The sequence below is a fragment of the Mustela nigripes genome, chromosome 5, assembly GCF_022355385.1.
Source record: "Mustela nigripes isolate SB6536 chromosome 5, MUSNIG.SB6536, whole genome shotgun sequence".
NCBI lineage: Eukaryota > Metazoa > Chordata > Mammalia > Carnivora > Mustelidae > Mustela > Mustela nigripes.
The window spans coordinates 107544957-107569149 of NC_081561.1; the positions used below are offsets into that span (position 1 = coordinate 107544957).

The window sequence follows — 24193 nt, forward strand, 5'->3', positions numbered from 1 at the left end:
TATAAGTGCAAAAAATAAAATAGTATATAATATCCTTTAATCTCTTAAATTTGATTCCAGAATACCATTATCAACACAGTTTATTCCTTGGTACAGGGCTCTAACCCTAACCCTGATTATTTTTGTTTAAAACAAAGAATAACTGCTAAGAATGGTGAGCATTAATTAGACTCTAAACAGGTCTAAAGACACTGTTAACTGTGTATTTGTCCTCTACCTTAAAATGCATTTAATTTCTATCTCACTTTTTAGGAAAAAAAAAATTCATGATTATAATTAAAACAAGCTCATTGTTAGTTTAATGCTGCTTCTTGATGAGAAATTTCTTATAGAACTGTGTTAAAATAAATATTAAAGAAATTCAAACAAATAATAGTTATAATTTAAAAGATCAATATATCAGTTAATAATAAAATCAAAACTTGCTAGATTTAAAAAAATAACTTGAAGTGATTATCAAGTTTCTCCCTGTATGTCATTAGTATGTCTCCTTAGTATGTCATTACCAGTATATAATTAGCATTTTACTACCTATTATTCATCTTCTTTCAATATTTGGAATGTCCTATTTTTAGGACAACATGTCAAGGTCAAATGCCTTACTTTTCATTAGATGGCTTGTGTTAACTACTGGAATGGCAGAGATGAATAAACAGTCTCTCCAAAAGTTAAAACTACCTCATTTTATGATAAGATATCATAAAATCCAAGATATCTTATCATGGTATCTTATCCCTTTATCTTATGTCTTGATATCTTATCCCTTTATTCAAGGGTAATAACGATTAACTTCTTATGTTTATTAGGTAATAGTACACAGTATTATACATTTCTCATGCTGAAAAAAAAAAGGTTTTTGCACATTTCAATGAGGTGTGATAATTTCTGAGCTATTAACATGTACTCTGGCCTTGCTCAGTATTCCCATCCTTGTTCTAACACTCTCAGAGGACAAAGGACACTGTAGTAACCCTTAGAAGGGTAGGGTTTAGGGATAAAGGCTAGTAACTTTGGGGAAGATGGTCAAGAGCAATGGTAGAGCAGAAATGCTGCCAGGAAAGAGGAAAGGAGAATTGCCTAGATTGACGAGGGGATGGGAAAACATCCCCAGGGGAAGGAAAAAAAAAAAAAAAGCTGTTGCCCTCTGAGGGAAATGGTTTGCAGTACCCCCACACGGGGAGGCTGATCTCTAGGCCTATGGAACTGGGCCACAGCTAGGATCTCCCAGGTGAAGCTGGTCATATAAGCAGAGCTGTGTGTCTCCAGGCCATTAGATAGCCTTGGATACTGGGTATATCAGTCAAGACCACTGTGAACTGAAGACAAGGAAAGGCCTCCATGCCCATCCTGAGATGCACATTAGAGTCTGGGGAACTCTATGATTTGGGAGATGAGAAACACTCAACAAAGACTTAAGCTGACTCTTAAAACCACTGTCAAAGTGTGGCTGGGTTCAAATTTAATTAGGCTTATAATTTAGGAGCTACTTCTTTCATGTGTTATAATGAGTAAAATACACACCAAGGGTAACAGTCCCTTTCTCTGAAGAAAAGTAACGTGACCTGACCAATAAAGAACTCTTGAATTCAAGTCTATAAAAGTTTCTAACTGCATAAATAATCCCCTATGTCTAGAATTGATTTAGTCTTGAATTACTTTCTTAAGTTTGAGAAACTTTTTTTTTTGAGAATCTAAAGCTAGGTAAAATATGGTGTCTTGACGGACAGATACTATTCCACATTTAAAAAGGTGACAGCAATAATTATTATCACTCATGAATTTGGGGTTTTGATCTTGCCCTATTTTCTACTCACTTTTTTTTTGCTACTGATATGTAAGGGAAACTCAGGGTCAAACCTCTGATATACTGCTATCTAGTAATATATTAATATATTATCCTCTGAATTTCTATTTTTTTAAATTAAATGCCCATCACTGTAATTATCTCAAATCATTTTAAAAAGGAAAAGGGTAAAATAATAAATACTTCCGGGGTCATTATGAACTTAAGAGAAAATTTATACTATTGTGTTAATATATCAGGTTACCTTTATGAATGCCAGTGATAGGATACAGTGCTAATGCATACTTACTGGCATAATATTTTCTCTATGAGAGGCTGCTCATATTTCAGAGTCATTTCTATGGTTATCAAAATCCATTATTAATAAGCAACATGCAATGAGTCAAGTCCTAAAAACTTCTGTAGAAAAAAAAAAAAACAGACTGGATTATACCTTCTTAAAAAAGTGTTAGATGTTACCAAGGTCCATTCAAGTATGTTTCTTTTTTTTTTTTTTTTTTTTTTTTTTTTTTGGGGAGAGAGAGAGACAGGCAGAGGGAGAATCTTTTTTTTCCCCCCCAAAGATTTTATTTATTTATTTGACAGGAGAGAAATCACAAGTAGGCAGAGGCAGGCAGAGAGAGTGGAAAGCAGAGTACCCGCTAAGCAGAGAGCCTGATGCCAGGCTTGATCTCAGAACCATGAGATCATGACCTGAGCTGAAAGCAGAGGCTTAACCCACGGAGACACCCAAGTACCCCCAGAGGGAGAATTTTAAGCAAGCGCCTGATATGGAGATTACGATCTGAGCCAAAATCAAGAGTCAGATGCTTAACCAACTCAGCCACTCTGGTGCCCAGAGGTCCATTTAAGTAGTTTAAACCTAGAAGAAACCTAGAGAAATTATTCTGAAAAGTTATCATTAGAACGGGTAAAAAAGTAAATGATGACATCCAAATACTCAGGATTTGGATTTAACACTTGTTAACTTATTAACAAAAGAAATTACTTTTTGAAAGTGGAAAGGCTTTTTGATACATGTTCCAAAGCTTTTATGGTTTTTTGACCAATACTGTGAATTCTGAAGAGTAAATATATGACTTATTTAACTTATTAGCTAATTCAGGGAGGATAAACTATTCTAAAACCACTTTCTCCATTTCATGACAACACATCTAAATAAAAGGTTTTACATGTTGATCAACCGAAGTCCCAAGTCCACACACAATACAGCCAGACAACATGGTGAAAAAAATGACTTTGGTACACAGAAAAACCGTAATGAAGCAAAGCAAAAACATGGAATTCAGTAGAGAAATGATTATAGGTGTTAAATATTCTCATCATAGAAAGGAAATACTGAGAAACTGAACCGGGTGGATACTGATCATGGTGCCACTCAGAGGGAGGCAGGCCACAAACTGCCAGTGGATGGCCACAGCTAAATTCAAAACAGATACTCCGGAAGGTTGAAACTGTGACAAGTAAACTATCAATTGTGCTCCTGGTACAGCAATTTGAGGATGGGAAAAAGGGAAATGTTATTTAAGTTATTACAACCAATGGAAATGAAGGGCCGCAAAGGCATTCTAAAATGCCAGTGGAGGGCATGGCAATGCAGTGAGTACTTGGGAGCCAGACCGCCTGTGCTAGAATCCTGGGTTGAGCCCTTGGGGTTCTTCATCAGTACACTACGTAATGAAGTCAGGTTCTGAGGAATGGTAACTACTGTATCCTACAATAGTTAGTTCTTCCCTAGAGCTACACAATAGGTTTTATATTATACAACTTAATGATTACAGCTGAAGTTCAGAACTGTGATGCCATCAGCTTTGGTTTTCTTTGTTAACATTCCTTTGGCTATTTGGGATCTTTTCTGGTTCCATACAAATTTTAGGATTATTTGTTCCAGTTCTGTGAAAAAAGTTGATAGTGTTTTGAGAGGGATTCCACTGAATATGTAGATTGCTCTAGGTAGCACAGACATTTTCACAATATTTGTTCTTCCAATCCATGAACATGGAACGTTTTTCCATTTCTTTGTGTCTTCCTCAATTTCTTTCATGAGTGTTCTATGATTTTCTGAGTACAGATCCTTTGCCTCTTTGGTTAGGTTTATTCCTAGGTATCTTATGGTTTTGGGTGCAAATATAAATGGGATTGACTCCTTAATTTCTCTTTCTTCTGTCTTGTTATTGGTATATAGAAATGCACTGATTTCTGCACACTGATTTTATATCCTGCCACTTTACTGAATTCCTGTATGAATTCTAGCAATTTTTAAGTGGAATCTTTTGGGTTTTCCACATAAAATATCACATCAGTGGCAAAGAGTGGGAGTTCAACATCTTTACCGATTTGGATGCTTTTCTTCCTTTTGATGTCTGACCACTGAGGCTAGGACTTCCAGTACTATGTTGAACAGCTGTAGTGAGAGTGGACATCCCTGCCATGTTCCTGAACTTAGGGGAAAAACTCTGTTTTTCCCCATCTAGAATGATATTCATTGTAGGTTTTTCATAAATGGCTTTTATGATATTGAGGCATGTACTCTCTTTCCCTATACTGTGAAGAGTTTAAATAGAAGATAAAGGGACAAAAAGATCCATAAGATCAAATTCACTCAAAATTTAACCACAAAGCATAATCTATGGGGCTGACAATAAAATGAGGAAAACATGGTCCTTCCTCTCAAAAAGCTTACAACTAATTACAATTTCACATGGGAAAAACCAGGGATCCAACCAAGGTACAGGTTTTCTTTTAGGAACAGGCTAAAATAATTTATTAATATATGCCTCAAGCTCAAAAAAAAAATCCTCATTTATGCTACATGTTTTTGTTGAAGGTAATCTGCAATGACAATTATAGTTTTAAAATGAAAACTGGGTCTGCAAAAATTAGTACACAGATAAAATAACCTGGTGGCTGCCACTTTAGGCTCTGCATCTTTTTTCCATCCTCCAAAGGAAGGAGGAAGAGAGCCAGTTAGCACCTAATGGATTTCTCTTTTATTACAAACAGCAAGGTGGTTGTATTAGACTTGTTCTCTTTGGTTTATAAAGGTTGCTTCCCTATGAAGCTTCTAGGCAAAAGAAGACTTAATGAAAGCAATGCCACTGTTCCTCAAGGTTTCAGTTATTCACAGAAGTGCCTCTACCCTCGTTCCTTCCTCCTGTGCATCCATCAATTAACAACCTCTATACAGCGATGCAATCTCCCGCTTTTTATGAGTCTCCAAACCCTGGAGATCTGTATTCAGAATACAAATATCTGTATACTGAATACAAAGAAACATACATTTAAGTTTCTATGGAGTGAAAACAGACTTTACTAAAATATTTAAAATATTATGAGCAACAATGACTTACTATTTTCAGGATTAAATAAAACCTCTGAGGTAGGGTGGGAGAAAGAGGAAAATAGGAACTCTCAAATTTCAGAGTACTCAAATGTACTCTAAATTCTTTAAAATGTTCTCCTAATGACATAAGATCTCTGAGCGAGTATTTGTATCTTCTGTGGCATCAGTGTCTATGTTGGCTCAGAGCTGAAGAACAGTTCATTAAGCTTGTGCTAAAAAAAATACTTGCCATTTCCAAGTTTTGAAAAATAATACAATAAAAATTCCAGGCACGAAGGTGGCATGCTTTACTTATGAACAACCGTAAATAATTATTAATTTTAAAACTCTTGCTTATCAATAAAACTCAATGGAAAAGAGAAAAAAAATCTTTTTGATTACTTTTCTAAATCAAAATGTAGACATTTATAGTGCAGTGCAGGCCTGGACTCAGGAGGAAATTATAAACCCTTAAAGGTCTTTAAGCATTACAATGTGATTTTTGTTAAATTTAACTACAAAGCCACAGGAGAAAAATCACTTATCAAAAAGGAAAATGATGGGGGTGCCTGGGTGGCTCAGTGGGTTTTAAGTCTCTGCTTTCGGCTCAGGTCATGATCCCAGGGTCCTGCAATCGAGCCCTGCATCGGGTTCTCTGCTTGGCAAGGAGCCTGCTTACCCCACCCCTCTGCCTGCCTCTCTGCCTACTTGTGATGTCTGTCAAATAAATAAATAAAATCTTAAAAAAAAAAATAAGGAAAATGATGAAGCATTCTTGGTAGCACTGGCTAGAGAAGCAAAGCATTATTTTGCTAAGTGCTCTTCCTCACACACAGGAATGAGAGCTTTAGTCGATTCCCCGTACAGCACCAACACAGCTAATGTTGTACTGGTGTTTCTTTTGTGAGGCCCAGAAGCAACAGAGATAACAACTAGGACGATGAAAAGGAAACACATCCCTGGAGATTAATTGGACAGAAAGACCTTTACTAATGAACTTCAGGAAAAACTGAGCACAGAGAATCAAAGTCCCCAAGGACTAAATGAGGCAGAAAAAGGAAGGAGTTAGTTCACACTGGGCAAAAGTCAGGAGGAGCCCAAAGATAGAAATGAAAAAAAGCACACACAAATTCAGAGAAACTTCTGTACCTTCCAACCACAGCAGATCAAGAGGAAAAAGTATATACTCATGTTTTTCAATTCTAAATGAATTATAGTTATTGCCATGAAGGCAGCTACAATTACATAGCAATGATGAAAAAATTAAAGAAATCTGTGTTGAAGCTATTGTCTTACGTGTTTATTCTAAGACAACTCTATATCTAGAGAAATACTGTCCCAAATCAACTAAAACAGAAATAAAAGACAAACACTTGGATATGAAAAGGAAAAGAACTCCCTAGTAAACTAAAAACATTTTCAATTGTTTCAGTTCCCTGTTTTAAGGAAGGTTTTTTAAAACCTCTGGGATTAAAAATTAATCTGCATAGTACTCTGAAAAAAATAAGTTAAGACATTTTCCACTATTCTTTCTTGCCAACTTACTTCAAAGAGATGCTGTAAAGGATTGGACTGAAGTTTTTCTTCATAGCCAAACAGCTGGAAGCCAGTTCCCAGAAGACCTACCATAATAATCCATAAATGAAAACATTATAAAATGGCACAGTAGAGAACAGACATGGCAGGGAACAGGTTCAGTTGTATCAAAAGATCAAGCTCTCATAATTATATGCCCTGAGAGTGCTGCAAACATATGCCATCATCTTCAGCTACCCCATAAACTCGTGTAAGTTAAATTCAATGTACCGAACCACAAATTCACTATATTGAATAGATCACTGCAATTAACTTCACAGACACCAACAGATTATGAAGTCATAAAAGGTAGGGTCTAGGACTAACTTGTCTTTGTACTAACAGTGCCTAACACTTCCCTAGCAGACATAATAAAACAGCTCTCCTAGGGAAGGACATCATGATTCTAGAAACTGGATGTTTCTGAAAACAAGTTGATAGGAAGTGATTTCAGAACTTTCTTACTAAATTTGAAGGTGTTAAAATAAAACAAAGGTAGAAATTGTGTTGGTGTTCTAATATTAGTTCTTAAACCAATGACTGAAGGAAAATAATAAAAGATAAAACTCAAAACATACCTGATTACCTCTCCCATTCAAGGTGGCCAATCAACAAAATTCTTTTTTATCTGGCCATGTATTTGTCTCTTATTTGTCAATGGTTTTTTTGGTCTCTGATGGTAAGTTCAGCATTCTGGTTAGTGTTAATTTGAACCTTAATTTTTTTTTTTTTAAATAATAATTGAGGTAACAGACAATGAGTACTTATACTCTTAAGATATTCTTGCTAAAAGATGACCACGATTTCAGTTTGAAAGGATATATGCAGCCTGGGGTCAAGAGCAATAAAAGGTTGTTCAATTATTTTAAAAACCAATCTGTTTCTACAATTCTATGGAAGAAAAGTATACCAGCCCTATTCACTTTAAGCAGAAACAAATGTGATTATGATTCAGGGTCTTGGGAGCAGAATGTGGAAAGATGCCCAGAGTATCTAAAAAATGGAAATAGGAAAAGTAAAGGCCAATCTCCATTTAACATTCAACCTAATATATTTTCTAAAACTAATTTTGTGCTTAGAAACTATCTGCCAACTTTCAATATGAGATAGCTGAAACAGCCCAAATTAAAACTCTTCAACAATGATGGTTATAATGGAAATGGTGACAGATCATTAACCATAGCAGTCCTTTAGAGAAACACTGCAATAATAAAACCCTGAAGCTAAAATTAAAGAATACTAAAATCACCATATTTGCTAATGCCTGTGAAATGCATAAATCGGTTAAACTAATGTAAAGTGGATACCATCTATTAAATCTGACTGTTGAGCCTCGAGCCTAAACCTCTGACTACCAGCTGTTGTGAACTGCAGGTGGGTCTTTAAAATGCAGGGCATGTTTTCTGATTTCCCCACAATGAATACTAATGGCACTGATAACTGGTTTAAGTTCTACCCTTTTTAGAGTCTAAAAGAGATTTTTATTAACTAAAATGAAAGAGAAGATCATGATAAATCCGTCTTTTGGAAACTTTGATTTCATTTCACTAGATAGGATAGAACATAACAGTATCAGTGAACTTTAGAACTGGCAGTGCATCTTGCACTTTATAGAAGCTTTAAAATATTATCTAGCCTTTCTTTTGGATTAGTACTATAAAATACTTCCCACAACAGATTCATTGATCACTCTTAGTTCTTCTTATGTGCCATGCACTTTGGACACACAAATAATGAAGACACAGTCCATGCCTTCAAGGAATAGATCAGCTAGCAGGGGAGAGAAGCACACAAATGAAGAACAGACTACATACCAGCATATCTGAGTACAGCTGGCTACTAAGGAACGTCGTGATGTGAGATGGAGGCAAGGGTCTATCTGTGTGACACAAGGGCTGGATCTTAAAACACACACAGTAGTTGCCAAAAGTTTTTAAAAGCTTGCATTTCACATGCTACTACTACCAGTACTTTACTACCTTAGCAACTTCATTTTATCTTGCCCTTCCTTGATTACTGGTATATTATGAGCAAGGAATGGTTCTGAGTAAACTCACGACATTACAGATAATTTACAGCATTTAGCTGTTTGGGTCTTACTCCTTTCTGACCTCCTGCCACTGTACAATTTTAGAAGGAGCCAAAGTATTCCACTTTCTTTTTCCTCTATGCCACAGCATCTAACAGATAACCCTCCACGTATGATGGCCCAGGGAGGCTGGACTTCACTTGTTCTAAAAATGGCAGGGCTGTAATTGAGAAGGGTATATATAGCTAGACTTCCTGCTTTCCTAGTACATTCACTTTTGCATTTGACAAATGTAAGCTACTTTTCTTTATTAAAACCACAAAAGCCTGTATTTTTCAGTTATTTCTCTGAATGTGTGAAGTTTCCTCTCTCGAACTTATCTGTGTAGTGAGAATTACTCTAACAAACAGAAAACAAGCTTTATGCAAAAGAGCCATAAAAAAAAAAAAAGGTAGGAGGCACTACTTTATCTACTGGATTCTGCCTATACTCTGTCAGGATCAAGTAACATAATATTAAAAGAAATTAAACTTAACAGTGAAATGAAAGATCAAATCTCAGACTTACTTACCAAACTGCATGCCCCAATCCCCAAGGTAATTTATTCTGGTTACTTGATGTCCTAATGCTTCTTCGAGATTTGCTATAAAATTTCCTAGTAATCAACAAAATACAGTTTCTCATTCTTGTTATCCATTTTGGCATAAGAACCATGTGCTTCTCTATTATCAAAGCATAACACAGAAAATTTTTTTTGACAAAATTTGCCAACTCAATTTTTTTTTACTAAAATATTCATTATGGCGTTTTCATCTACATTAGGAAAGGGAGTAGAGAATTAGTTTGGGGGCAGTTAGTTATTCCAAAGAATCTCACAATTTTCACAAGAACAGTATTTTCAGCAATATCCATGGGAGTTGGGAATACAAGTTAGAATAACAATTTCAAAGACAGAAAAGAACAGAATCTCAGTAATTAACAAGAAATAATTTGGCTAAGCCTTAAAGAGCCTGAGCCATACTGTGTCTTTTCTTGATAGCTCACTCTTCCTTCTTTGAATCACTTAAGTCTATCTCCTCATGCCTGCTCCTAAGAGTACCAGGGAGTTCGAGAACTTCATCTTCTTATACTGCTGACACTGGTTTGACATTCAGCATCCCATCTACTCTCCTACTGTGCCCTTATGTTAGGGCATTCAGATACACTGTGCATGAGACTTAGAAGGCAGAAATGAAGTGAAAGGGGAGCTACTTCTATTTTTTCCTGATAAGCTAGCTGTGGAGTATGGAGGTTTTTTTGTTTTTTGTTTTTGTTTTTTTTTGTTTTGTTTTTTTGGTGGCATCACTAATAGAGAGCACAGTATCCTGTCATATGACTTCCACGGGAACTGAAAGGGTATGGGGCTGCCTCTTTTGCTAATATGAATTCTAGAAGGCCTGACAGGTCTAATGGCAGCTTCCTGTGACTATGGTAGCATGGTTGTCACTGGAAGGGACTACAGAAAAGGCAGAAGCTCCCTTCATGGCCAAGCTCTATGGTATGATTTTGGGAGTCATTTAGGTTACTTAATCCAAAACTTCTTCAGCACTTCCAACAACTTTGCAAACTATTCAGCATCCTGTAATAAATACTTGCCTGCTTTTCCAACAGTGGATTTAGTTTTCTCCAAATAATCCTTCACCAATATGCATATCTGACTTAAATTACAACAGCTACTTTTCCAGCTTCCCTACTTTTAGACTTTCCCAGTCTACATACATAGTTCCAACAGCAACCTTCTTCATCTGCTATTCAATACTATATTCCTATTTTTAATTAGTTTTTAAATTAGCAACTTATTATCCTGCAAACCAACCAAATAACACAAACCTAGGCTTTTGGAATGATTTTGGAAAATTTACTTTCGACATATGAGTTTCCACAGACCACAGTTAACAGGTGTAACAAATATGACTGTTATGAAATTAACTGAACTAATACATGAAAACTTCAGACATGGTAAATGAATTCCCAGTATTATCTCTTACTGGTCCAGAATTTTCCTTAACAACTTTCAAACAACTTTACTATGCTCTGTCCATCATTTGCTTTTGGCCTGAGTAGGTAGCTTTTCATATATAGTATGTTTTTTATATTCTTTTTAAAATCAAGTCCTGTCATTTTATCTCTTAAGATGCCCCACAAGATATTTCCAACAATGACAGGTGACTCCAGTTCATTAACGATCTATGCCACAAAGTAAGGGTTGCTTCAACTCTTAAAAGTATTCAAATGACAGGTTAAATGGCTCTCCCTCAAGTATGTAATAGATTTGCATACCAGAAGATACACTAGATGAGAAACTGCAAAGTCTCTTTCAATTCTTTGAAACTGCAGTTTCAAATTGGGCTACTGCATCACATCATGTTTTAAATAAATGAAAATCTTAGTATATACAGCTACACTGAACATTACAACTATGAAGTACAATAGCAATCTTTCTTAGAACAGTCTTATTTCAATTTCCACTCTTGAATGCTCCAGTTAGTACTCAAATGATTGAGACTGAGCTTCTTTTTTAATGGAGATATAATTAATATATAATACCATTTCTATTTTTAAAACAAAGTCTATGAACCAAAAACCTGGGGGGATTATTATCATCCCCATGTAACTATTTTCATTTTGTATCTTTCTTCTTTATATGATCTTCTTTATATGCATACATATTTTTAAAAAGTTAAAATTATTAACAAACCTAACAGTTAAAATCAGTTTGAGTTAACCTTTTGGTTTTGAAACAATTTTTTTTTTTTTACTTCTAAACCAATTTTTCCCATTTTATGTAATATTTAATTAGCATCAAGCTCATATAAATTTGAACTTTGTTTTTTGTCTTACTGTTATTAGAGCATTAAACCATTACAATGCATTATAAAATACTGCCCCAAAGTCGTGTTTCGTATGAAACTAATGACACTTACCTATGATGGTAGAACGCAAATGTCCAACATGAAATTTTTTGGCAACGTTGGGTGAACTGCAAATAATTCCAAAAGTTATATTTCTGTTCTAAGAACAAGAGTTCTAAAATCAACTAGGTCATGCCTCCACAGTTTAATAATTGGGGATTAAGGCCTTTGGTAATTTAGGGCAAAGATAAGTGAAAAATTAGAAATTTAGAGCAATGATAAATTAGAACTCAGAAAGAATCATCCTTAGTGAAACTGATCCTGTCACTCATGAGGTAGTACCATACACAGAGAATGGCACACTTAGGAAGCAGATACATTTAAGGACTGATAAAAAGGATGAAGAAATTCAGAGATATTTTTCTGACACAAAAACAATGCAGATTATTAGGAATTAAACTTTGTGTACTAGATGTAAACCCTTTATCCTCTAAAAAATTACTGACCCCAAAGAAATTTTGTTTACATTGGGTATTATCTATCAAAAGTTGTACTCGATAATTTGACAACAGCAAATGTTTTTAGAGCACTCACTACCTGACAGGCACAGTTGCACGCACTTTACATACATTAACCCATTTAATACTCATAAGAGTTGCAAGCTAAGGTGCCCCCTCATCTCTTACTTTACAGATGAGGGGACTAAAGCAACATGGAAAAAGGATAATGAAGCCAATGTGGCAATATCTTGACGACTGCTGAATCTGGGTGAGAAGGATATGGGACTTAATTATACTGTTGTGTTCTGTATATGTCTGAAAATTTCACACAGGTTTCTCAATATTAGAAAATAATAAGTTAACTTGAACACAGCTGGATAAAAGTGGTAAAATGAGAACTTAATTTTGATCTATTTCTAAAGATTTATATAAAGGATATTATAATTTAAATACTTGATGCTATATTAATATGTGCACAATTATGAAATTATGACACTACAAGAATGCTCATTTAATCATTATTGAGGAAGAAAGCAAATGTCCTTCTCTAGGATAAAAAACAAGGAATCTTCCACTTCCCACCAAGACAGAATAATAAGGATGGGATTTACCCTTCTGCCTTAAACAACCAGAAAACCAGAAAAATATATGAAACACTAGTTTTATAAACTGGATGGTGAAGGACTGTGATCCCTGACAGAATGAGAACAAACAAGTTTACCCCTAGCAAATTAAATAGCAAATCTGTGAGCTACAGCAGAGAGATCTACAGCATGGAATATATTAGAAAAGAAGAAAGGTTTCAAACCAGTAAGTAACCTAAGGTTCTCCTTTAAGAAACTAGAAAAGGAGGACCAAAGTAAGCAGAATAAAGTCGATTTTATTTTTTAATTTAAATTATTCATGGCAACAGATGTTTTTATTTAAATTCAATCAGCCAACATATAGTACATCATTAGTCTCAGATGTAGTGTTCAACAATTTATCAGCTGTGTGTAACACCCAGTGCTCATTATTTCACATACCCTCTTTAATGCCCATCACCCATTTACCCCATCCTCTCCATCTACCTCCCCTCCAGCAACCCTCAGTTTGTTCCCTAGTTAAGAGTCCCTTATGGTTTTTCTCTGATAACTTCCTGTTCAGTTTTCTCCTCTCTTCCCCTATGATCCTCTGTGCTGTTGCCTACAAAGTTGTTTTTTATAAAATGACAATAAAATACTATGAAATAAAAATAGTAAGGCAGCTGAGAGACACTGGGGAGAGAGAGATGCCAGGCCAGCCTTCAGGTAAGCTGCCAGACAAGTAAATGAGTCACCTGGATTTCTAGCCCCAGTACAGTTTCCACATGACCAGAACTACAAATGACAACATGCAAGTCAAAGAACCACTGCGCTAAGCCATCCATGATTTCAAGATCTAAAGGGTCATGAACATTAAAATGGTTGTCTCAAGACACTAGTCATGAGTCGATAGACTTTTCCTTAAAGAATCAGACAGTAATATTTTAGGCTTGTGGGCCATCAGATCTCTATCTCAACTGTTCCATTCAATTCTACTCAACTGCCACTGTAGTATCAAAGCAGCCACTGTAGTCAACATGTAAATGAAAGTGCAAGCTTATGTTCCAATAAAACTTTATTTACAAAAACATATGGCAGGTTGGATTTTGCCCATGGGCTGAAATTTGCCAATTCCTGTATTAAATGTTAGAGTAGCTTGTTACACAACTTTCATTGAGGGAAAAGAGCAGGCAACTTTCTTTGAGGGATGGCCTTCATGCAATTCCTCTCTGGTGTGAAGATGACCTCATGAAGTCCCTCTCCTCTCTGTGATACAACTAATGTTTAAACTCAACTTAAAATATGATTGGGGTGTAATGGTAGTATAAGATTTATCCATAATATTTGTTTACTCAGTAGGAGCATGAGTTTACTCACCATCAGTCCTTACCATAAACAAGTTCACTGAATCTCAGAATCTGTCTTTTTTGAGAGTGGCAGAGACAGTACAAGTGTAGAATATATAAAACCTTCTCTTGCCTCTGGTTATCTGGGTGCTGACCATAACTAAGTTTGTTACCACAATAAGTCATAATAAAGAATTAGGAAATCTGGGGGCGCCTGGGTGGCTCAGTGGGTTAAAGCCTCTGCCTTTGGCTCAGGTCATGATCCCAGGGTCCTGGGATCAAGCCCCACATCAGGCTCTCTGCTCAGTGGGGAGCCTGCTTCCTCCTCTCTCTCTCTCTGCCTGCCTCTCTGCCTACTTGTGGTCTCTGTCAAATAAATAAAATCTTTAAAAAAAAGAATTAGGAAATCTGAAATAATTCCCTCATCATTTGGTGAGTGCTGTGAAGTGTGTAAACCTGGTGATTCACAGACCTGTACCCCTGGGGATAAAAATATATGTTTATAAAAAATAAAAAATTAAAAAAAAAAAAAAAAAAAAATTTTCCACAGGAATATATAGTTAAGAAAATAAAAGGGTACAGCAAGTTCTAACTTTCCAAGTGGGAAAACAGTTCATCAAGACTCGTTCACTTTTAGGAAGGCAAATACAATTACAATACAGTATCTCTGATCTTTTCCATGAGCTGTCAACTGGTCAGCTATACTCTGTTTTGGTTGCCTAAAAACAGCTCAAAAATTAGATAGATATACTGACAGTGCAACAGGAAGTAATGAGGATTATTTAGAGGCATATTAAAACTTAAAGCTAGTTTTCTGTAATTTAAAAAAATGTTTACATTACAAATACCACAAGGCTTTGTTCTCTGGTAATCACATTACTTTAAAATTCTTAATATTGTAGTAACCATTACCTCGGATTTAAGAGTCTACGAAGATGGAATAAGTATTTCTTCTAAAAAAAAAAACTAAAATTAACTATTAAATACTTAATTAAAAAAAACATAATCACCAGACTTTTTTTTATTGGAGTCTAAAATTTTTATTCGTGGTACAGTGATCAGTTCACTGTAATATTAAGAAAATAATATAGTCTCACTGGTTTTCTGTTTTTCCATATGTTATGTCCTGAGGCCCCAGATGATAATGGTAAAACACTTACCTGCCCAGCTACCTTGACTAACCAACACATGGGTAGGCACTCACCTGAATTCAACCACGATCTTCTTCTGGGGAAGACCAGAGAAAAGCTCGCTTTTTAATCCATATTTTGAGCCATCACTGATGACTTGTTGTAGTACTGTCTGAAAAGTAAAATGCATGGAATTTACTAACAGAAAAAAAAATTGCGATTTTCTTAATTACTTCATTTACTCATTCTAATTTACAGAACTCAGAATTTCACAGCATTGTCAGCACCACCATGTTCCATTGCTAATGCTAGTCAAAACAGTAATAACCAGAACTAACATCTATGGGGGCTCTGTGCCCTTTTTATACATCACATATATTCATTCTTACAGGAACCAATGATATAGATATTATACAAATAAAGAAACTGAAGTTTAGGGAGGTTAAATAACTGTTGAAAGTCCCACAGCAAACAGTAACCCAAAACCAGAAGGAGCATCTAATACTTAATGAATGCGTACTATATGCTGGGCACTTCTGAGCATTTCCTGTGTATTAACTCATTTATTCCTCACAACAACCCTAGGAGATAAGTATTAATTTTTATGAATGAGAAAAGAGAAGCACAGAGAAGTTAAATAACTTTCTCACCATCATACTCTATTAGGCTACATGGCAAAACCTTTTTCACACCATAGCTAATGTGTTAACTACTGCATGCCACTGCTACTTTTGTATTACTAAGGATGACAAGAAATGGTAGAAAACAAATACAAAATTGTAATTCAAATGCCTACCGGCTACATAAACAAAAAACAAGGAAAACTAACAGAAACAACCGAAACATATTCCAGTTTCATTTCTAGAAATATACATAGGTTATATGGTTCACAAAATTCATACTTTGTTTTTTGCTAATGGTGTGATGCGTTTATTTATAAATGTATTTATTTTTTAGTTTAGGGGTTTGAATTTACTGTAATGGGCTATTTACTCTTACATTGGTTTTGCTTCACAAACTGGATTCTGAGTCCTAATTATGTAGCTTATGATGTGAAGAATTTTACTATCTTAAGAGTTTATTAAGATGCTCACTTAATGGAAAAGGCAGACAAAGCAGCAGAAGGTAGCAAAGCAATACTTTTAAGCATAAAAAGTGCTAGGTTAAAGTCCAGATGCATTTATGTTATCTTTAAGCCTCACAATCTTAAAAATGGACATTTCCCATTTAATAGATGCAAAAACTAAGGTTCAGAAACAGTATATAGTTGTACAAGGACAGAAGAAATAATATTCCTTTCATTCACACTATATAGTAGGACACAGAGAGAAAGGATTAACATATAGAGACATTAAAGAAAACAGTGCCTGTCATACCTCAGAGGCCCATTAAATGTTAATTATTTACTCCAAGACAATAGCTGACAAGGCTGCAAATAGGGAGGTAAATATTAGTGAGGAGGAATTCAGAGTCAGATTATTCTAAAGTTAACATTCTACCCATCCATGTCACTTTCCATCCCTTTATATGTAATGGATGGTAGACTCCACAAAAGGCAATCACAGGAAGGTAAGTTCTCCCTGTACAAATGACCCTTAATTCATTGATATTTCTCTAGCACAAACAAAAAAAGCAAGTTTAATGAAGGACTATCTTACATGCTCCACTTCTAAACCTTCCATTGACAATCTGATCCCTCTGCTACCTAGAGCTTCCTTTTCTACTATTCACTCTAAGGGCTCTCAAAGTCAGAATTAAAAATGCCATACCTGGGGCCCCTGGGTGGCTCAGTCAGTTAAGTGTCTGCCTTCGGGTCAGGTCATGATCTCAGGGTTTTGGGATAGAGCCGCACATCGGGCTCGTGCTAGGCAGGGAGCCTGCTTCTCCCTCTCCTCTCCCTTTGACCCTCCTCCCTCATTGTGCTTTTTCTCTCTTAAATGAATAAATAAAATCTTTAAAAAAAAATGGCACACCTTACTGAATGCTTAAATTGTTTAATGCAGTACTACTTTTATGAGTACATTTTATGTAAAATTAAAAAAAATTAAATGAATAAGGCAAAAGTCTAGAGTCCCCTTTGATCATCCACCCTAACCTGCCCTCCCCAGGGCGACTACTTTTCAAACATCAGCTTAGCTGATGACTACTCTTCTTCTTGCAACCACTAATCCTCCTTGATTTTAAGGGTATTAAGCTTTACTGACTTCTACTTCTCAGTTTCCTTTGCAGGCTCCTCTTCCACTGCCTGCCGCCCCACTCCCTACCCTGTGCTTCCTTCTTGCTTCTAGCTCCTTACTTCATACGTCCCCTAAATATAAAGTCCAAAGACTTCAACTACTACTTACCTAATAAAATAATACCTAATAAAATCTTTCCTGTGCCATAGACTGGTATGTCCAACTCAAAGATCTGAAGTGCCTGAGATGTGCAATGGAATATACTCCTCTTCCTTTTGCATTCTCCATCTACATGAACTTTACCTCCTCACCCAGCTAACCAAGTCAAAGACCCAGGAGTACCTAAGTTTTACCCTTTTCCCTCAACCTTCATAATCAACCACCTATTAATCACCAAATCCTGCAACTGCCACTGCCTATCGTTATAGTTATCCCCTCTGTCCTGGTTTAGACCCTCATCATCCGTCAGCCATACCACTACAAAACCACAACAAAACAATAATACATAACTATCTCCTTATATAACATGTAAATTTAATTAGATCTATGTTCTACTTAAACCCTTCAAGGATTCCAAGACATCTAAAAGATTTTATCAATTTCTGGTTTTTTATTTTACATGCATTTCGTCTTGGTTTCATAATTTTAAGAAAACTGATTTGTTAAATGGCACATTATAACATCCATAAAAACCATAAGGTAGAAGTGTTAGGGTCTTATTTTTTGGGTAATAAATATATAATATTAAAATGAGGTGAATTTTGGGGTGCCTGGGTGGCTCTGTGGGTTAAGGCCTCTGCCTTCGGCTCAGGTCATGGTCTCAGGGTCCCGGGATCAAGCCCCACATCGGGCTCTCTGCTCAGTGGTGAGCCTGCTTCCTCCTCTTCGCTCTCTGACTGCCTCTCTGCCTAGTTGTGATCTCTCTCTGTCAAATACATAAATAAAATCTTTAAAAAAAAAATGAGGTGGATTTTATTAGTGTAATACTAAAAAATTATCAAACATACCACCTGTGGTACACATAACACACCATGGAAAATGATGACGGAGGCAAAAAGCTGAAATTCTAACGCAGGGCATATAAGGCCCTTCACACCAGATAATTTCATACCCTCCCCCATGCCATCCTATGTGTGAACCATACTCTATCACCACTGATTTCCAGACAATGCCATGTTCTTGACCTTCTGTACTCTGGCCCAGGCTATCTTCTCTGCCTGAATGCCTGCATTTATACCTCCCAGATATAGTTGTCGTTTTTTGTTTTTTTTAAATATTCAGAAAATTTTTTTTTGCTTTTAAGTAATGTCTGTACCCGGTGTCTGGGTGGCTCAGTCAGTTGAGTGTCTGCCTTTGGCTCAGGTCATGATCCCGGGGTCCTGGGATCGCATCCCACGTCAGTCTCCCAGCTCAGTGGGAGTCTGTTTCTCCCTCTCCCTCTCCTACTGTTTCTCTCTCTCTCTGTATCAAATACTAAATAAAATCTTTATTTAAAAAAAAAAAGGACTGTCTACACCAAACATGGGGCTTGAATCCACAACCCCAATATTAAGAGTGGCATCCACTTTTGCCCAGTTGAAGATTACCTGTTCACTCCTCAACTTAGACTTATGTGTACCTTTCTTTACATTGTATTGCAGCTTACACATGCCTCCACTGTATCATGCATCACATTATCATATCCACTACACATTACACTGGTATTTTTTATGCTTTTCTTTTAGATCATAAGCTTCTTGGGGGCAGAACACAGGCCACTTTATCTTTAGATTTCAGTAATATAGTCCCAGGCAAATAATAAGAAGAAGTTTATGAAATTAATGGCAAAAGTTTTAAACTATAGAATGTCAGTGAGCTAGTAAAGTTCCTTGATATTCCAATAGATGAATAAGCTAGAGGTCCATCTACTCATCGTTAAGTACGTTAAAATGTAAGATGCTCTTATAAGAACTTCTACGGAAGCTACTACCACCTATTTGTTTTTTGGTCAATACTTGAAAAGAGTTTAATCATTCCTTCCATGTTCTCAGCCACTTGGCACTACATGTGACTTAAATGCATCTACTGCCTTCTGGCTTAAGCTCAGTTAGCAAAATAATGAGCAGAATCAGAGCCATTTAAGTTAGTATCTCTTTTTCTTTTTTTCCTTAAGTTTTAATAGAGCATGCAAAGTTGAATTTGGCAAATGAAAAAATACAGGTATACATGTAAAATAAAAATGACGTTATCCATTGTGTACTTTTAAAGGCACAACTAAAAAAAGAGGATTTTGTTTGATTTTTTCCTTTTTAGTTAAACTCATATTTTCTTTTTTTCCTCCCCTTAAATGAATTAACTATTATTTTAAATTACTCTTGAAAGTCATCTGTAAGCTACTGACAGGTGGAAGCTTGACACCAAACTGACAGCTCTTCACGATGTATGAATTGGTCATATCACCTTATGGTTTCGAAAAATTCATTATCTAGTTCCAATGATTTGGCAGTTCCTACTGTCTTTAATTTCACATTCTAGTCTCCTATGTTTGAGGATGATTTACACGAAGACATTATACTGCCTCCGTTAGTGATCCAAACTTAAGCTAACATTTAATCATTTCCTGGGGCTGCCAGTGTTAATTCAGTTGCAATGCGTGAACAGATACGTTTTATGCAAGGCTAAGTTTGTACATGTGTAAGCAATGACAAATTCATAATTCCCTGCTTGAAAATTAAGTTTCGGACACAGGTCACTGGCTACATGTCAATCTTGATGACTTTAATATGTAAAAATATGTATTAATAATGGTCCCAAAGGGTTGAATTTTTTTCTTGATGTGATCTGAAAAATTCATTATACATGCAAATGGCCATTCTTTAAAACCTGAAAATAATGAAGCCAGATGTAGAAGAATTTAGGTTTTGAGCAAACAAGGCTTATCATTAAAAAACTGCAACTTTTAACCAGGCACATTCAATTTTCCTTTGACTATGGGTGTTCATTAGTTTAGGATGTACCTTTACTGTGACACTGAGCAGGGCTACCATGAGCAATCTGCTTGTTCCTTTAATAAAAATCACACTAAGATCCAGGCATTCAAGGCTACAGTGAGGGAGGATTTCCAGGTGATAAAGAGTAGCTGGACCTCAAAGCCCTAGATCTTGTCCCTGTGTTGTCAAGTGAGAAGGATTTGGGAATACTTTTAATAAGCAAGCTAGTGTGCATTCTTAAATTGGAGAAAATCTCATAGTTTGTTCACTGTAATAATAAAGCATGAAAATTTGTGGCCACTGACATTTTAAAAGAAGTAAACACATGCCTTGCTTGATATATAAAACACATCTCTTTCAGTCAAGGTGGCTGTAAAGGCAACTTCATCTAATAGTACATTTTCCCACCTCAGGGAAAATTTAAAAAGGTAAAATATTTCTGCCTATGAACTAGACTGGAGTTTGGTGGGCACTGTGGTGAGCTGCATTTCTGCTTCTATAAAAATCGAGACTGTTGGGGCGCCTGGGTGGCTCAGTGGGTTAAAGCCTCTGTCTTCAGCTCGAGTCGTGATCCTCAGGTCTGGGAATCGAGCCCCGCATCAGGCTCTCTGCTCAGCGGGGAGCCTGCTTCCCCCTCTCTCTGTCTGCCTCTCTGCCTACTTGTGATCTCTCTGTGTCAAATAAATAAATAAAATCTTAAAAAAAAAATCGAGACTGTTGGGGCACCTGGTGGGTCAGTGAGTTATGTGCCTGATTTTGGTTCAGGTCATGATCTCAGAGTCTTGGGGTCCTCCTCCCACTCATGCCCTCTAACAAATACATAAAATATTACCTCTAATAAATAAATATTTATCTATTTACCATTTATTTGAGAGAGTGTTCAAGTGCATGGGAGCACAGGGAGTGGGAGGGGCAGAGGGAAAGGGAAAAGCAGGCTCTCCACTGAGTAGGGAGACCAATATGGGGCTTGATTCCTGGGCCCTGGGACCATCTGAGCCGAAAGCAGATGCTTAACTGACTGAGCCACCCAGGTGCCCCAATAAATAAAATCTTAAAAAAATATACTTGTGATCATAATCGGAAGAAAGAGTACTAATTTAGAAATGGTAAATTAGACTCAATGGTTTACTAAATTGACATGAAACGTTACCAACTAAGAGCCTAACAGGCTGCAGTCACTTTTCAACAAGCTCAAAACAAATTTCCTTTTTGTCCTTGTGACTGATTTTGGTTAATTATCTCTCCTTGAAGTACGAAGGATAAAAAGATAAAAGAAAAAAAATTCAAGGATCTAGAGGCAAGCATATTAACACTAACTCTCCCTCGGAAGACTGATCGGGCAGATGGGCAAATGCCTATTATCTGTATAATCTTGGTGAGAAATTATATTAGAAATTTTGGTTTTATAGTAATTTTCAATTCAAGACTGCAGCATTACTAAGCCTGACCAACTCAAAACCAGTATTTCTTAAAAAACAAAACTAAACTAAATAACAGCCTAAAGCATGCATTATGATAAATTTTCAATTTCAACTGAGATTAAACTCTCAACAAAAAAAATCTCATACCACTGCCTATTCAGGATTACCTGTCCTCCAGTCTTACACGAGACCCAGTTCCTTTATGTCATTTCTCCAACTCTTCCAGGCCATCCTGAGTTTTCTGATCTTTCTTATGCTTATTGTATCAATCCAACTTTTGTTTTAATACTTGTTTTATTAAAAGAATAAGCTATCTTATAGTTTCATCTGTATAAATCTCATGCTACCAATAGATTACAGGCTACCAGAGAGCCAAAACCAGCAGTACTCTTTGGGCATTCAATATAGAGTCCATTAATTCATTCAATTATAGTTATCTCACACCTACTGCATGCCAGGCACTGTGCTAGGAACTGGGGATCCAACATTCTCAACAGAGAGAAAAACAGATGCTATAAGCTCTAATGGAAATTAATTTAAAGGGCAAGAAGCATTAATCAAATAAAAAGATGTATAATAGTAACTATGATAAGTTCTGCAAAGGAGAGATACCCACTGATGGTAGAGCACATAAATGAAGGGGACAGAAAGGCACAGCCCAGGAAACATCAAGAACTGAAGGGTAAGCAGGAGTTAACTTGGGGTGGCACTCCAAGAAGGAGAATCAGAATGTGTAAGGTTCTGAGGCAAGAGGAGGTGACGTTTAAGAACTGCGTTTAACACTGTAGCTAAATCAGACTGAGTAAAGGTGCATAGCTGGAACATAATCCATTCTTACCTTTGTTAACAGTTCTCTGTTAATTTTGAAATTTACAGTCCCTCGACCAGTGCTGATTTCACTCACCACTGTATCACATTTTAGCTGAAAAGATTTAAAAAAAAAAAAAAAAAAACAGGTAAAATTAAGTATGTTATATAACAAGCGTAATGATATTTATAGTTTTAATACTATCACTTTGGAGTCCAAACACAGCAGGTACATCATATCTCTGTCATTAAATCCAGACCTGGGCCTTAGCCAATCTGTTCAATTCTATCACTTGACAAGCTTCCTCCTTTTCTAGCCTAGAATACTACTCTATATTCAGAATCTCTTCTTCTTTCCCATTCTCTCACTTCAAATTCTCTACCTCACATGGAAGGAAGCCAGTATCACTTCACCCCCCAACCTGATGTGCCCTGACAAGCAGTGAACTCTTTTTATCTCACCCACTTTGCACAAGAGCCACAGGACATTTCATTCTGTCAGGCCCTACGCCGCCAGCACTTGTACCCCCACAAAAAATAGGTATCATTTAAATACTTGGTCTTCACTGAATAGACCTTAAAATTTTAACCAACTAGATTTCTAAGCACCTGATATATCCATGAAACTTGAAGAGATACCAGTTTTCACTGAAGAATCACTAGTCTTTACATTTGAGACTCACAGGATATGGGGGAAGGAACTAAATACCGTAATGAGAAAAATTCTACTCCTCGTGTACTTCCTGATAAAAATCTAGGTTGATTTTCTGATCAAATAAATATTTACTCAGCTATCAAAGCTCTTTTATTATACTCATTCTTTACACATTTTTTTCTATGATAGTGACTTTCATTGTTCCAATCCTTCAGTGTGCCCAGAAGCCTCTGTGTCACATGTAATAACCGTATTTTAAAAACCCTGTTTTTTATGGTATTACATCAATAATTTAGATTTGGTCATTCTCTACAATCCTTTCAATTCCCCTTTTAGATACCAAACCCAACAGAGAAATTAGAAATGAATGAGTTTATTAAATTATCTAACCACTTCTTCTCTGCAATCATGATTCTATTTACACCTAATCATTTTTTCTCATATTTTACTGCTCATCTTCTCAGAAACTCATTTTAAAAATTGCAACCCACTGCTAATTTATCAAGCTTGTTCTCTTAAATTCAGAAGTCCATCCAGCTTCAATCTGTAAATTTAATTAACACTTCAGTCCTCCTGTAAGTAGTTAATCAAAAAATTGAACAATGTCAGCTCAAGAGGAATGCTTTATAGCTAATTTGAAAAATCATCTTAACCTTATAGCACATGGCTAAAATGAATTTAAATTGTATTTTCCAAGGTGCTTTGAACAAAAACAACACTATTAAATTCATTATTATGCCTGAGATAGCCTGCAGAGTTTTTTCTTTTTTTACTAAGTTTGTTATAATGTCTAAAAAAGATAATAGTGCTGAAGTACCTTCTCTGCCAGTCTTGTGGCTTGAACTTGAATATCTGGTCTTGAATGGTCATTGTTGTTTTCCAATAGAGAATCCACAGAGAGCTGAAAATCAGCTACTTCTCTAGAGACAAAAAACAAAATAGGAAAAAGCTGTAATATCTTTAAAACATTACTAGTGTAACAACAACAACAACAACAACTAACC

The 24193-nt window shown here is 36.0% G+C and overlaps 1 protein-coding gene across 2 annotated transcripts in view; it reads right to left on the reverse strand.

Moving 5' to 3' along the window:
• The window catches only part of RARS2 (arginyl-tRNA synthetase 2, mitochondrial), a 59956-nt gene that overhangs the window by 16685 nt on the left and 19078 nt on the right, over positions 1-24193 (reverse strand). For both annotated transcript variants that reach the window (XM_059401032.1, XM_059401033.1), the window contains 6 exons: positions 24007-24109; positions 22566-22649; positions 15235-15332; positions 11694-11749; positions 9302-9385; positions 6672-6748 (listed from right to left, as the gene is read on the reverse strand). In XM_059401032.1, the coding sequence (XP_059257015.1) occupies positions 6672-6748; positions 9302-9385; positions 11694-11749; positions 15235-15332; positions 22566-22649; positions 24007-24109 (502 nt within the window). The remainder of the gene's footprint in view (positions 1-6671; positions 6749-9301; positions 9386-11693; positions 11750-15234; positions 15333-22565; positions 22650-24006; positions 24110-24193) is intronic.